This window comes from Rutilus rutilus (genome assembly GCF_951802725.1).
Source record: "Rutilus rutilus genome assembly, chromosome: 8".
Lineage (NCBI taxonomy): Eukaryota > Metazoa > Chordata > Actinopteri > Cypriniformes > Leuciscidae > Rutilus > Rutilus rutilus.
In genome coordinates this window covers 22,275,914-22,291,719 of record NC_140222.1, presented here as the reverse complement: position 1 = coordinate 22,291,719, position 15,806 = coordinate 22,275,914, and the positions used below count along the sequence as shown (strand labels likewise).

At 33.6% G+C, this 15,806-nt stretch overlaps 2 protein-coding genes across 3 annotated transcripts in view; both read left to right on the top strand.

Moving 5' to 3' along the window:
- Positions 1–5: 5 nt before the first annotated feature.
- Positions 6–10,748, top strand: slc26a11 (solute carrier family 26 member 11). 2 transcript variants are annotated; one of them, XM_084415770.1, is made up of 16 exons: positions 6–177; positions 1,249–1,645; positions 1,721–1,913; positions 3,114–3,199; positions 3,311–3,390; positions 5,287–5,429; positions 5,504–5,682; positions 6,487–6,559; positions 6,666–6,716; positions 6,795–6,855; positions 7,386–7,441; positions 7,517–7,657; positions 7,835–7,962; positions 8,835–8,934; positions 9,025–9,158; positions 10,087–10,748. In XM_084415770.1, exons 2-16 carry the CDS (start codon positions 1,463–1,465, stop codon positions 10,225–10,227), a joined length of 1,749 nt encoding a protein of 582 aa, XP_084271896.1. In that variant the 5' UTR covers positions 6–177; positions 1,249–1,462; the 3' UTR covers positions 10,228–10,748. The 2 variants fall into 2 exon arrangements, with proteins under 2 accessions (XP_084271896.1, XP_084271895.1); XM_084415769.1 differs by having other exon boundaries at positions 1,241–1,645.
- A 1,341-nt stretch (positions 10,749–12,089) lies between these two features.
- tspan7 (tetraspanin 7) overlaps positions 12,090–15,806 on the top strand; it is a 34,595-nt gene continuing 30,878 nt past the window's right edge. Inside the window, exons 1-2 of the mRNA XM_084415609.1 lie at positions 12,090–12,332; positions 13,550–13,841. Coding sequence (XP_084271735.1) covers positions 13,761–13,841 — 81 coding nt within the window. The 5' untranslated portion in view covers positions 12,090–12,332; positions 13,550–13,760. The remainder of the gene's footprint in view (positions 12,333–13,549; positions 13,842–15,806) is intronic.

Genomic DNA, 15,806 nt, shown 5'->3' with positions numbered 1-15,806 from the left:
GCGTCGCTGCCAACGTCACAAAGGTCTGTTTTTCAGTCTGTCAAAAAACCGCGATACACGTCAAAGTGCTTTGATTTCAACGAGTATCTTTATGTTTTAGCCTAATGTGTATAATGAAATTACGTCCGTGGAATGTGTCCACTCAGATGAAGCACGAGGCTCGAAGTCATTTCTAAGGTTTGATCTTTAACTTCAATTTGCAGTGTGGCTCTGATCATTGATCTCATCTAGTTTGGTTCGTATACGATTTCCAAACAGTTTTTAAACGATATTATATTATTGTTTACTATTTATTATTTATTTAGTTTTTTCAGATACTTATTCTTCGATTTACCCCGTGGTTTCATAAAGTACACTGGATACTCAAATCATGTGATTCTTTTAAAATGTCATAAAATCATATGACTCCTGTCAAAACTCTGCAGTAATCAGTTTTTAAGGGTATGTTTCGATTTTTTTTATTTTGTTACTGTAATGTATCTCGGCAAGGTAATGCAACAATAAACAAAACAAACTGTAATGATGATTATTACTGTAATGATAAATTCTTTAAGTGTATTTTTTTTACCATTACGTTTTTTTGTACTGTAATGCAAAATACATTTGACATATTAATTTTAATATAGTTAGCCATTTTTCCAAAGGTGTGTGTATATATATATATATATATATATATGTATATATAGCCTATGTGTGTGTGTATATATTTATATATATATATTATTATTTTTCTTGTACTATATTTCAAGAAAAATAAGTAATATAGACTAAAAATAAATAAAGTCTATATTACAATTGTAAAATAGACTCGAAATTTCTAAATATATAAAAATACTGTCACAGTGAAAAATGGTAGGCTAACACTTTACAATCAGGTTTCATTAGTTAACATAAACTAAGAATTAACCATAATTCTACAGCATTTATGAATCTTAGTTAATGTTAATTTCAACATTTACTAATACATCATTAAAATCAAAAGCTTTTTTTTTTAACAGTAGTCATGTGAACAAACATGAAGGACTGTATTTTTTAACTAAGATGAATAAATACTGAAACAAATGCACTGCTAATTGTTAGTTCATGTTAGTTAATAGTACATCAACAAATGAGACCTTATTGTAAAGTGTTATTTGTGTGAAAAATAGGCCTCACATTCTATGCAAAATGTTTTTGATAGATATTAAAAGAGTGATGAAAAGTGTTTGAATCATGTTATCAAGCATTTGATGTCTTGTAGTTTCACAGGTTTACTTTCACTAAGCACTTATGGAGGAGTGTTTCTGGATCTGGAGGGTTTGAACACCACACGGCCCAGGAGAGCTTGTTTGCACACGAGATCCAGTGCTCCACCCTTCCCGTGAACCCTTTGCTCGTCCACACCCTTGAATAATAAAACGTCCCGGATGAAGCAGGACAGCTCTTTGTGTTCCCCTTGACTGATGGTGGATCTGAAGATCTGATGGAGGCTCTGACAGGAATCCGCTGGAATGCCGCCCTGCGCTCTTGTTTCCCCATCCTCTCCTGGCTGCCCAGGTATAACCTGACGTGTGTGAAGATGGACGTGATCGCCGGTGTGACGGTGGGGTTGACCGCGGTTCCTCAGGCACTGGCCTATGCCGAGGTGGCTGGTTTACCTGTGCAGGTGAGAACATTCACGTCCTTTCACACACTCAGTTTAGGGAAGGTTTTCTTGAGACGCTGTTTCTGTGTTTTTCAGTACGGTCTGTATTCTGCGTTCATGGGTTGTTTCATCTACTGTATATTTGGCACGTCGAAAGACATCACGCTGGGCCCGACCGCCATCATGTCGCTGCTGTGTTCGGGGTATATCGGTGGAGATCCTGTGTTCGCCGTGGTGCTCACCTTGTTGTGCGGCGTCATCCAGGCGGGAATGGCTCTACTGAGGCTGGGTAAGATGGAAAATGGGGTTAATGTTTACATTTAAGCCATATTTGTTGGTGTAAAATCTAAGTTAGATAGTCTGTTTGGTTAATGTAGTGTTAGTATTGTTGCAGTCATGTGTTACTTTAAGCATGACTAAAGTAGCAGACTCAGCTATCTGTAAATCAGTACCATCTTGAAAACAGGAAGTTGGTGTTTTTTTCACTCACAGAACTATCAGATTGTATTACTTCCTGTGCAACTTCCTGTTCATGCCTTTAAGCCGCACGCCAAAATATAGCAAAGGGTTTTTTAAGAGCGTGGTAGCTGAGGTTGTGGAAGTGGCTGAATTACAAAACTAATAGACGAAGGTGATAAATCTTTACAGCAGAGGAAACTCAACAACAGAAATATATGTTGTGTATCATTTATGGTTTGCATAAGAAATGTAAAAATCTAAAATTAACAATAATAATAATAGTAATTATTATAATTATATTCGAATTTTGAGCTCTTTTCATTTGCATTTTCAGTGATAATAATATATTAAATGTAATTTGTATATATATATATATATATTTATAAATTATTAATAATATAAACAATAATTATTATTACTACAGTTATTATTATTCTATAATTTATCAGCACATTTTAGATGTTGTAGCATTGTAATTAAATGAAAATAAAAAATAATACATTCAAATTAATTAAAATAAAAAAATTAATTAAATATTAAGCACCTTTTAAATGTATTTTAGCTTTAAAATTACATAAAAAAACAACAAAAAAAGATTAATAAAAAAATGAGATGAATATTTGTGAAAGAAATATATATATATATACATAATAATAAAAGTATTTCTATATGTCATTTTAATATTATCCAGTTATTATTTTTATTTTTATTATAACATTTTGGGAACTTTTTAACTCTTTAAGTGTGTTGTAGCTTTGTAATTAAATGAAAATTAATTAATAAATAATATACTATCCCAAAAAACTAAATTTAATATTTGCGATTTCAGAGATTATATATATATATATATATATATATATATAAATCATAATTAACATAATAACACTGCTTTATAATTAAATAAAAATTTATTAATTAATTAATTAATTCATGAAAAAAAGCTCAATTAAATGTTTGCGACTTCAAAAGTTTTTGGATGTGTTTTATTACGGTCAGTCACCTGATCTGCTGTTGATTTCTTCTTCATTAGGGTTCCTCTTGGACTTCATCTCATATCCAGTAATTAAAGGCTTCACCTGTGCTGCGGCCGTCACTATCGGCTTCGGCCAGGTCAAGGTGAGAGTCTCAGATGCCTCTTTTCATTTTAGTTGGATATATCTTGAATGTCCTTGAAGATTTGTCAAGAGTTTTTGTGTCCTGTGTCAATCCTCTCCACTCGTTCTGCAGAATATTCTGGGTCTGAAGGAGATTCCACAGCAGTTCTTCCTGCAGGTTTACTACACCTTCCACAAGATCCCTGAGGCCAGGTGAGCACACATATACTGTATATGTTTGACCAATGAGCTCTCACCATTTTCTCATCCCGGTAGTGTTAAAGTGCTACCATTCTGCTATTTTAAAATCTCCTAATTTTGTTTTGGAGTTCTCCTACAACAGGTTTACATGCATTCAAGGTCAAAAAACACTTTAATTGTCTGAAACGGTTCAATAAAGGATTCAGTCTCTCTAAACCCCTATTTTCTTGTTGATTGATCTGATTGGTCAGATAGCCCAGTCTGTTATGATTGGTCTACTCTGCTCTGATTGGTCAGATAGTCCAGTCTGTTGTGATTGGTCTACTCTGCTCTGATTGGTCAGATGGCCTAGTCTGTTGTGATTGGTCCACTCTGATCTGATTGGTCAGATGACCCAGTCTGTTGTGATTGGTCTATTCTGCTCTGATTGGTCAGATGGCCCAGTCTGTTGTGATTGGTCTACTCTGTTCTGATTGGTCAGATGACCAAGTCTGTTCTCTGTTGTGATCAGTCTACTCTGCTCTGATTGGTCAGATAGTCCAGTCTGTTGTGATTGGTCTACTCTGCTCTGATTGGTCAGATGGCCTAGTCTGTTGTGATTGGTCTACTCTGATCTGATTGGTCAGATGACCCAGTCTGTTGTGATTGGTCTATTCTGCTCTGATTGGTCAGATGGCCTAGTCTGTTGTGATTGGTCCACTCTGATCTGATTGGTCAGATGACCCAGTCTGTTGTGATTGGTCTATTCTGCTCTGATTGGTCAGATGGCCCAGTCTGTTGTGATTGGTCTACTCTGTTCTGATTGGTCAGATGACCCAGTCTGTTGTGATTGGTCTATTCTGCTCTGATTGGTCAGATGGCCCAGTCTGTTGTGATTGGTCTACTCTGATCTGATTGGTCAGATGACCCAGTCTGTTGTGATTGGTCTATTCTGCTCTGATTGGTCAGATGGCCCAGTCTGTTGTGATTGGTCTACTCTGTTCTGATTGGTCAGATGACCAAGTCTGTTCTCTGTTGTGATCAGTCTACTCTGCTCTGATTGGTCAGGTGGCCCAGTCTGTTGTGATTGGTCTACTCTGATCTGTTTGGTCAGATGGACCAGTCTGTTGTGATTGGTCTACTCTGATCTGTTTGGTCAGATGGACCAGTCTGTTGTGATTGGTCTACTCTGTTCTGATTGGTCAGATGACCTAGTCTGTTCTCTGTTGTGATCAGTCTACTCTGCTCTGATTGGTCAGGTGGCCCAGTCTGTTGTGATTGGTCTACTCTGCTCTGATTGGTCAGATGGACCAGTCTGTTGTGATTGTTCTACTCTGCTCTGATTGGTCAGGTGGCCCAGTCTGTTGTGATTGGTCTACTCTGATCTGATTGGTCTACTCTGATCTGATTGGTCAGATGGCTGAATTTGACATCCAGATCTTCCTCAGCACTTGATACACAGTGATACGAACAGTAACGATGGTGTCAGTTTTACCGTATTAATTCGAGCTCAAGTCCTCATCCTTAGCAGCACTGAAAACAGCGTCTTCTCGACATGTCGACAACACAAACCAAACTCTTTCAAGTCTCAGCTACAACTACAGTGTTTGAGGGTCAATGTAGACATTCATGGGCAGTCAATGAAGACCACAGGCTGGTATCATGCAAATGTGTTACAAACCTACATAGGTTAATGCCAGAAGTAAGACCGGATCGACAGTCGACTCGTTTCAGCAGTTCAGATTTGATTCTTTCTTTTGGGAGACAATAACTCCATTTATCTGCTTTGATCTTTGAAACTTTTCAGACATTTTACTTTGACAAACAACTATATTACACACTACATGAAAGGAAATATCTGAAAAAGCATAATGGGGCACTTTAAATAATCTGTTCTAAGCTGCCTATGTAAATGATCTCTGTTCTCAGAGTCGGAGATGTGATTCTGGGCCTGTGCTGTCTGTTCTTCCTGATCATGATGACGCTGATGAAGAATACTCTGGGTTCTGCTGAAGATGAGGCTCCTTCCCTTGTCCGATCAGCTCGAGGGCTGGTGTGGAGTATAGCTACCAGTGAGTGCTTAAAGTCTTTGTGAATCTATAAATGAACTGACAATTATTTAGGGACGTCCTTCTTGTGTCCGCAGTCCGGAACGCTCTGGTCGTCGTAGCGGCGACGGCTGTTGCGTATTCCTCAGAGGTCACGGGACACCATTTCTTCAGTCTCACCGGGAAAACCGCCAAAGGACTCCCTCCTTTCAAAGCTCCGCCCCTTTCAGAGACCATAGCCAATGGCACGGTGATTACTTTCAGTGACATCGCAAAGGTGAGATATAGTTGTGTAGTTTGTGATAAAAAGATTTCAGTTTTTGATGCTATCAAAAAAGTGTCCCCTATACTCTGATGCTGCTTAATGTAGAATATTTCCATTGTTTTGAAATTGAAAAATAAAGAAATTATTATAAATACATAAAAAGTGTACCCTAAAAAATCAAATACTGCCCAATTATATTAAGAAATTCATTATTAAGCCATTCATTTTTACAATAACACTGCCAGTAGATTGAGATAATAAAGATTATTCTTGTTTTCAGTAAAAAAAGTTTAGAAAAGATATATAAATGATCTAAACACATGACATTTTATATTGTATATATAAAATGTTAAATATTTAAACATTAAAATTATTTAAATATTCATTAAATGTAAAATAAATCTTAAAATAATATATATACAAATTCTTAATATAATATAGGTTCTTAATATTATATTACTTTACCAATTTTTTTAAGTTTTATATTGTCCCATTAAATATATATATATTTTAAATTCTTCTACGCACTGTTCATTTCAGATGTATAAACTTTTAAAATTAAAATAAAACAAAATTGTGATTAGTTTTATAATATTAAAAACTAGTTCTGTGAATAGAATAATAAAATATTTTGTAATACCGGTATATTTTAAAAGCGCCCTCTAGCACCTCCTGGTGGACCCTGTCATATAACACTAAAATACGGAATAGTATATCATAGTCCTAGTGAAGTATATGTGACATTTTAAAGATTTTAAGTGGCCAATCAAGTAGAATAGTGATCATTACTGACCCTGTCAGGATGTATTTTCTCAGGATTTAGGTGGCGGTCTGGCTGTCATTCCTTTAATGGGCGTTTTAGAGAGCATTGCCATTGCAAAGGCATTCGGTAAGAGCTTTTTTTCTTTAAAATACACCTAGAAGTGTCCTTACTTCTATATATATATAAACACAGACACTGTTTGGATTCATTTTACTGTCTTTTCGTCATGCAGGCAGCCAGAATAACTACCGAATTGATGCCAACCAAGAGCTCTTTGCCATCGGTGAGAGTTTCTGCTCCCTTATTAGGTGTTTAACAGAGTATAAATGGGTCGTTTCTCATCGCAATGATGTTCCTGCAGGTCTCACAAACATCATGGGCTCGTTTGTGTCGGCGTATCCCGTCACGGGCAGCTTCGGAAGGTCTGTCTGCATGCTAAACACTTTTTTTTACACATTCTTTAGTGTGTAATGTTGCAGTTTGAGTATGAAAAAGGTCTACAAAGTACAAAGTCACTCCTGAGAGAGTTATTCTCTATCAGTGCGCACTGTTTGTGAACTCCCTGAAACGCCTCAATTGTAGCCTTTAGTTTTCTTCCGGGAACGTACACGTCACAATATTGCTCATTTACATAATTCCCGCCCAAGGCATATGCAACATAAAGGGGCGGGGCCTGAATGAGTTGAGATAGTAGTGTGTTGAAACTCACGTTACGGTAAGGGGTGTGGCTTTTCCCAAACACACTCAAAGTTCTTGACCAATCACAACACAGTGATACAGCCAACCAATCAGAGCACATTGAGCTTTTCAGAAGGAGGGGCTTCATAGAGACATGGATTGTTACTGACAGACTGGAAAGAGAGGTGCTGCAACATTGTCAAATATGTGAAAAATTGTAAATTCTTGGTTTGTTCTTCACTTTGTAAGTGTTTTATGTGGCGTTTTCTGACAGAACGGCTGTTAACTCTCAGACCGGAGTGAGAACGCCGGCTGGAGGGATTGTCACAGGTGACACTCACACTTTTGTGATCCTGTTGACATTTATAATATGTATAGCGTCTGAAAATCTGTATCTGTCCGCAGGTGTTATAGTGCTGCTGTCGCTGGCGTTCCTCATGCCGCTGTTCTTCTTCATCCCTAAAGCGTCGCTCGCTGCCGTCATCATCTGTGCCGTGAGTCCCATGATGGACTTCAGAGTGCCTGTCCAACTCTGGAGAGTCAAGAGTGAGACATCACATTATATATTAATATCAAATAATAAATTTAAGTATAATATTTAAGTATGTAAAATATATGGTATATATTTAAAAAAAGTATATATTGAAATATTTATATAGTATCACATTTGAATTTGTTTATGCTTTTATTTTTTTTTATTCTTTCTTTCATTGTTTCTCTCAGGACTTGATCTGGTGCCGTTCTTGGTGACGTTTCTGGTGAGTTTCTGGGAGGTGCAGTACGGCATTGTGGGAGGTGTTGCTGTTTCTGCTCTCATGCTGTTGTACATCATGGCCCGACCTAAAGTGAAGGTGAGTTTAAAGTGTTGAAATAGCTGTATACGATATGTCTACTGTGAGCCGCAAATGAAGGACTTTTATTCCAGAAATGCACTTTCTGTTTGAGATTTGGCATGTGCGCAAGTAGAAATGACCATAAAATCAACAATTTATGCAAAATGTATTAAAGACTCAAAAAATCAAATAAGATGCAATTATATTAATTAATAAATAAATAAATAATTTATAATAGGACTGCCAGTAGATTAAAATAATCATAGCTATTATAGTTTCCTTTAATTATGTAATACAATTAAATAGTATTTAATTATATTATAATTAAGAATAGAAATGATTCGAGTCATTTAAAACATTTAACATTGTGTGAATATATATATATATGTAAAAAATTTAAATATTAAGTATTAAAAAGCATTAGTTATATATATTAGTGTATACACAAATAATAATTCTAAAATAAGGGAAAAGCATTTTAGTTCAAAGACATGCAATTATACTTAATTTATAAAATATATATAAAAAAAAAAAATTACAAATTTATATTTGTTTACATAATGAATATGTATATATAAATATTTTTAATATTTATATAAAATTAAGTATTTATATATTAAAAATAAAATTATATATATATATATATGTATACTGTTTAAATATTAAAACATTATTTAACTATTATTCAATAATACAATAAAATATTTATGATTTTGTAAAAAAGTTAAATGCATTTCAGTTGCTGTTAGTAGAAAAAAATGATTAATCTATTAAAATATTGTTCTGTTGCTTAGAAAGAAAAAGAAATGAATGGTATATTTATTTCAAAATAAATACGTAATGAAGTGTGATGTGTGAAAATGTCACCTCTTGTGCTGGTGTGTGTTCAGGTGTCTGATCACGGTGTGGCAGTTCTAGAGTTGGACAGTGGGCTGAACTTCCCCGTGACGGAGCATCTCAGCAGACTCGTGTACACACACGCTCTTCATGGTGAGACACACACACACTCACACACACACACTTTCATTCCCTCGGCTCATGTCCTTGAGTGCTCATGCTCTGGTGTGTGTCGTCTGGCAGCGTCTCCGCCGCGGTGTCTGGTTCTCGACTGCTCTCATGTCAGCACTATAGACTTCACTGTCGTCCATGAACTCAATGAACTGCTCAAACAGTTCCAGCTGACGGGACTATCACTGATCTTCGCTGGACTAAAGGTAGAGTTTATCATCAACAGAACAAAGTTAACATCTTCATTATGACATTAAGATCAGTAATAAACACATTTACTGAAAATGTTAACTTAATATATAACATATCAATTACATTTTTATTTGTATTAAATGTATTGATAACTGATATGATATATATATATATGAGATAAGATCAGTAATCAATACATTTAATACAAATATTTGTATTTATATATTAACGTAGAAATATATATATATATATATATATATATATATATATTAGGTAATATAAAATCAATTAATATATATTAATTCATTATATATATTATATTTAAATGTTTATTTTTTACCCTTTTACAAAATTTTTTTTACATTCACAGCCTTTAATTAATTAAAATAGATCAAATAATGAAAAATAGATTATAAGTAAATGTATTTATTAATTATATTTAATTAAGAATTTAATTATTAACAAATAAGGAAATAAATAATTTGAGTCATTTGAAAAGCATTTAACATGGCATCTATATAAATTATAAAATAATGTAAAGTTGAAAAAACGTTAGCTTATTTACAGCTTTAAAAATATTAAATTAAAATAAAAAAAAACATTTAAAAAAAAATTATAATTAAGAATATTATTTAAGGCATTTATAACACATTTAATATGATATTGTGTATAGAATTTTTACTATTTCTTTTAAAAATACAACTTAATGTTTAGTGCATTTGGAAAAAATATAATATATTGTAATTTTATATTTAAATGTATTTATATCACATTCAAATTAATTATGTAAAAGCAAAATAAAATAATCATGAATTCGAAAAAAATACAATAAATGAAAAATAAAAATAAGTCTAATAAATGTATATTTAATAAAGAATTATATTATATTTTATGTCTATAAATGTCAAGTTTTCTTGATCTCTCTTTTTCTCTGTGTCTCAGCCGTCAGTATTAAAGGTGTTGTTGATGGCTGACCTTCCAGTTTTCAGACACACAGACAGTGTGGACGAGGCACTGCAGCTTCTGACCGGTATCATTCACTATGACCAACAATTCTCACAACCAATCACAGACCAGATCTGATCATGTATCAGCACCTGAATACCTCAAACCTATGATGATTGGTCACATAAAATACTTTGACCAATCAGCACTCAGGAAGAAAGACTTTGATGAACACTGTTGGGAGCAAAGTTACGTAATGTTTGTGTTCATGATGACCAAATGATGTTTTTGCACTCGGTACAACTTTATTTTGTAGTTGTTTTGTTTTAAACTTTGAATCACTTGTATAATACTATGTCATTTTATGAACATGCACTTATTTCTAAACACTAGAAAGAATCAAATATTCAGTGCTTTTGGATAAAAAGCACGGCTCCAGAAATATGACATGATATACTCTAACTTCTCTTTCTCTGCAGTTTATAGTACTTACTGCTTATTAATAAGAATGTTTACAATGGATTGTAAGTTTACATTTAATTTCTTGATGAAACTGAATCTCCATTAGGACTGTTCAACTGACCCAGATGAAACAGACATTTACACTGCAGAATCACTCAAATGTCTCTTTTGATATTAAACTGACATAATCTACTATGGCTATGTTTGAATTATTGTTTTTTTTTATATGTATAAATGTCCAAATTATTATAAAGGTAATATTCAATTATTTTTAGATTTAAGGATCTATATTCAAATCTTTCAATAGACAGACAGATGGATAGACATTTAGACTATTTTAACTGCATTAAAAATATGTATGCGTAAAAGTTTATAGATGATAATGATAGGTTATATATATTTATATATATATATAATAGCAACATAAATATATATTTATATTTTTTATATACCAATTTTTTTACATTTTGTATATTTTTATATAACATATTGTTACATTTTGTATATGTATACAATATTGTATATATATATATATATATATATATATATATATATATACTATTTAATTTTAAATATATGTAAAAGTGTGTATGTTTGTGTGTATATATGTATATATATATAATTATAATAGCCACATAGATCATACATATAACATTTTTATTTTTATACATAATTGTTACATTTTGTACACATAAATATTTGTAAATATGTTCTTCATGGCTATAGGCCCCTGGTTTAAAATATCACTCTCTTGTGGATGTTCATGCTCTTTTTCAAACAGTAGAGGGCGGTATTTTGCTTCTGTGGTTACTTACCAGTATAGTTCAGGCCCAGTAAACTGGGAACAGTGGAGTTCTTCAGATCAGTCTGGTTTGTCTTATGCTGAACTGAGGCGGTGTAGTTATTGACATCTTTAGCCAATAATGTCCTGACATTACCAGCCAAAAGAGTGCAAATATATTTATCAGTTCATTCAGATAAAACTATCTTGTTTCCCTTAGGCCTATTTCTAACCACTTGATAATTTAAGTGCCAGTGACTTCTCTGCTGTATTAATAATGTTTAATCAAACATGTGGTCTGTGTGACTTTGCTACGGATAAAAGCCACAGGAATCACTCTTTAAGTGTGACAGTGAACATTTCTGTCACTTTTGACGACTAACAAAAACAAAGCAAGCTATTCGTTGTGGCTGCACGTTTGTCTCTTCTCCGCCATAAAACTGACTCACAGCGGTACACACCTGTTGAAAAGTTAATAAACCAAGTAATAAACACGGTTTTATAACAGTCTCACCTGAAACTTGCCTTGAGCAAACAGTCGTCACACTGGTAAACACATCTTCAGGGAGTCTGAGACGCTGTCGTATTTTCATCGATAGACTTATTTATCATATTCAGTGTCGTCAAACGCCCTCGTGACTGCCATTTTATGTCGTGATCACGAGTGTTGTGTGTGTTTCTCTGTAAAGGTTCGTTTAAAAAAAGAAAGAAAAGAAAAAATAATAATAATGTGGGGTCGCGTCACGTCTTCACACGCGGACTCGAGCATGACGTGCTCTGCTGCTCGTCCCCGTCCGGCTCAGTCTGTGCTGTAATTGCTGAGAGTTTAATCTCACTCCACTGGCTTCTCGATAGGTTGCAAATTTGGAGTGCCAAATATAGCAGGGCCGTGTGCTGAATCTGAAGCTGAACTGTGAACCTATTTCACACCAGACTGAAGGATCACATGAGAGAAGCTGACTTGGAATGAATAGGCCTAATCTTATCTAAACCAAGATATGTAGGTAATTTGAGACTATTCTGATCTAAAATTAGACACTTTTCTAAATGGGACCATTATAATTTGGGCCCATAATGATCTGTAGGCCTATTAATGTTTTAATTATAATATTGTTTGTGAATAGACTTGATATGGTTGTACACACTGTAAACAATTAATTTCATGATTTGTTATCACAACTTTTTTCTTTTGTCAAATCAACTTAGATAATTAATGTGGTTCAGATAACATAATATTTTGAGTTTGTATTTATTAAACCATTCTCCTTCATTGTATTAACTCAAAATGTTAAGGCAACCAGATAACTTATTAAGTTAAACCAACAATAATGCATTTTCTAAAGGATCTTTTTGTAGAATTTCTTAGACCCACACACAATTTTGTGATTTTTTTTATTTCAAATTATAAATAAATAAAATAAAACTAATTCAAAGCTTTATTAGTTTTCAGTACTTCTGTTTTTATGTCATTTTATTTGATTGACATTAAGATTTACATATTATGAGCGCTTTATACGTTTTCAATAAGCCTACTGCAATTTCTATATTTAAATATCATTATGAATTTTTTTAAAATAAATAAGGTAAATTATATATACCAATTATAGACTAAAATTTGTATTTCTATAGAATACATTTTATAGAATAAATATATTTAATATTTTACTTTATTTTTATTTATTTTTAGATTTGGTTCCAAACACTATTCAAGCAATATTTATTTTGTAAAATATATCAGGCTCTAACACATATTGTTACTTAAATATGAAATAATCTTTGTGTAATATAATAAATGCTTACAGATTATCATCCGAATACTATTATTTTCCTTTAAGCCTATAAGCGAAGTCAAGCAAGGACAGACAGAAAAAAAAAATGAAAACAAATACTAATTAAATGCAAATAAAATACACTAAGAAATTGTATTACTGTGTTAAAAAAAGTATTTGTATGCAAAGTCAATCAAGGACAGACAGAATGGAAAAATAAATAAATAAAATACTAATTATATACAGTAAAATTATTACTTTTTTATTTGTATATATATTTGTAATATATTTTATTGATATAAATTTTTGCACATAATGCTTAAAATTACACTTCATACGTTTATTAAATGATTGAAGGCCAGTAAAACCAATAAAGGACAGTCAATGAAATGAAAATATTTTTTTCATCGCTATTTTAATGACGCAAAGGCACCTACCTCACCTTTAGCGCAACTGTCGTCACTGTCATGTGACGTCCAGCAGAGGGCGTCGCGTCTCAAGGGCGGGGATTGAATGTCCCATTCCCTCCCTCTGATTGGCCTGTCGGAGTGGGGCGGGACCGTTGCGGGGTATCTCGCCCTCTGGTTGGCCAGGCGGATCTAGAGTGACTGGAGCGCAGCGGCAGCGGAGAATCACAGCAGCACAAACCCACTGCGCTCATGGCATCAAGGAGAATGGAGACCAAACCAGTCATAACCTGCCTCAAAACGCTCCTCATCGTCTATTCCTTCGTGTTCTGGGTGAGTGACCCTCATTCACTAGCGTTTTTCAGCGTTTAATACTTCTGCAGCGTGTTATGAAGCATTTGAACTGATTTATGACCATAATAAGGCGTTTGTTGCATTATTGCGCCACTGGAAAACAAGTGCATCTCCATCATGGCAGGGCTGGACCCCTCTGAGGCCATTAGAAACACGAATATGATTATGTATATATCACTGATTCTGTTCAAGAATAAGATAAACAATCTTCTATTTTGATGCCAGTGATGAAAAACAATATAAAATCGCTTGCTTTAATCCGTTTTAAGACAAAAAAATAGATGTGCATGATGATGTTGGACGTTATTCGTATTGAATTCATATTAATGTACAAATATGGACATTTGCAGAAAATTATTCCTTATGAACAGAATATTAATGCCAAAAAATGGACATATACACAGAATTCTGAATTATTAATGTTCAAATATGAGCATAACATGTACATTATTAATTATAATTTGAATTTGAATGCCCAAATATGGTCATATGCTGAATATGATTGATCATGAATTGAATTTGAATTCACATTTTAAATTATGAATTGAATATTAATGTCCAAATGTGTGCATCTTCTAGACATTTAACAGGTTTATTAGGGTTGCAGTCACCTTCATCTCTCTGTCATAAGAGTATGAAGCAAACCTCAGCCTCCTCATCCTCATGGATGAACATGATGCTTTCTGTCTGTGAGTAGCGGTTAACTGTGGCATCATGGCACCGCCCCGTATCGATGTGTGTGTGATGACTGATCCAACCACCATTCAGTTTGATTCCAATATTATCAGCGATACATAACTTATTAATAAGTTATTAACAAACATTATTGCGTAAAAGAACATAGTTTGAGATGTATACAGGAAGTCTGGTCCACCTTTCAGCTTAATCTGGCCAAAAACCGTCCAGGTTTTCTGTCCAACCGTCCTTAGAAAGGAAGAGACTGACATGTGAAGCGACCAACCAGAGTTTGTTTAGTTTTTTGTAACGAAAGGAATCTGAAATACATTATTAAAAATACATTAATAGACTAACTTTCAAACATTTAATGCTAGCAATCCTGGAAAATCCAGTGAAATGTGAACAGACTAAGAAACTTTGATTTATATATTTGAATACGTATTTTAGTGTATGTTGAGTCTGTTCAGCATTACATAATGTTTGCTAATGACTAATGCAAGATATTCTAAAGCGTTTTCGTAATTGTTTTGTAGCCTGAAGAAATTATTAGTTAAGAATTAGATAAATGTTCTACGACACCATTTTATCATTCATTATTCTTGAATTTTTTTTGAGAAATTGGCCAAATAATTGAGCAGATGCTCCATTTGATGCGATTTACTAGTAAATGATGAATTACGCAAAATCGGCATGATTCATTTGCAAACCAACTGGACATCAGATGCCAATATAAAAGTTATGTGATGAGGTACAAAAAAATAACCAAATATGCAAGAAATGTGAACGTTTAAGAATTGACAAACTGATCTGAATATTTGATGATTACCTGAGGGAATTTTGCAGAAACTGATTGAATCTGTCTTTTGCGATATGTTCAAGTTATTAAAGGGATAGTTCACCCAAAAATTCATATTCTGTCATCATTTACACACCCTCAAGTTGTTCCAAACCTGTATGAGTTTCTTTCTTCTGTTGAACACAAAATAAGATATTTTGAAGAATGTTGGTAACCACCATCTTCTTTTTAGTTCAACAGAAGAAAGAAACTCATACAGGTTTGGAACAACTTGAGGGTGAGTAAATGATGACAGAATATGAATTTTTGGGTGAACTATCCCTTTAAAACGCACATAGTCGTAAAAATAAATACATTTGAATTACTAATTTTAATGGCGACTCTCATGTATTCTGACAATAATGATGCATGATGGGAAATTGCAGAGAATGAACGTTTTAATTGGACACATTGCGGTCTGTGTGCATCTG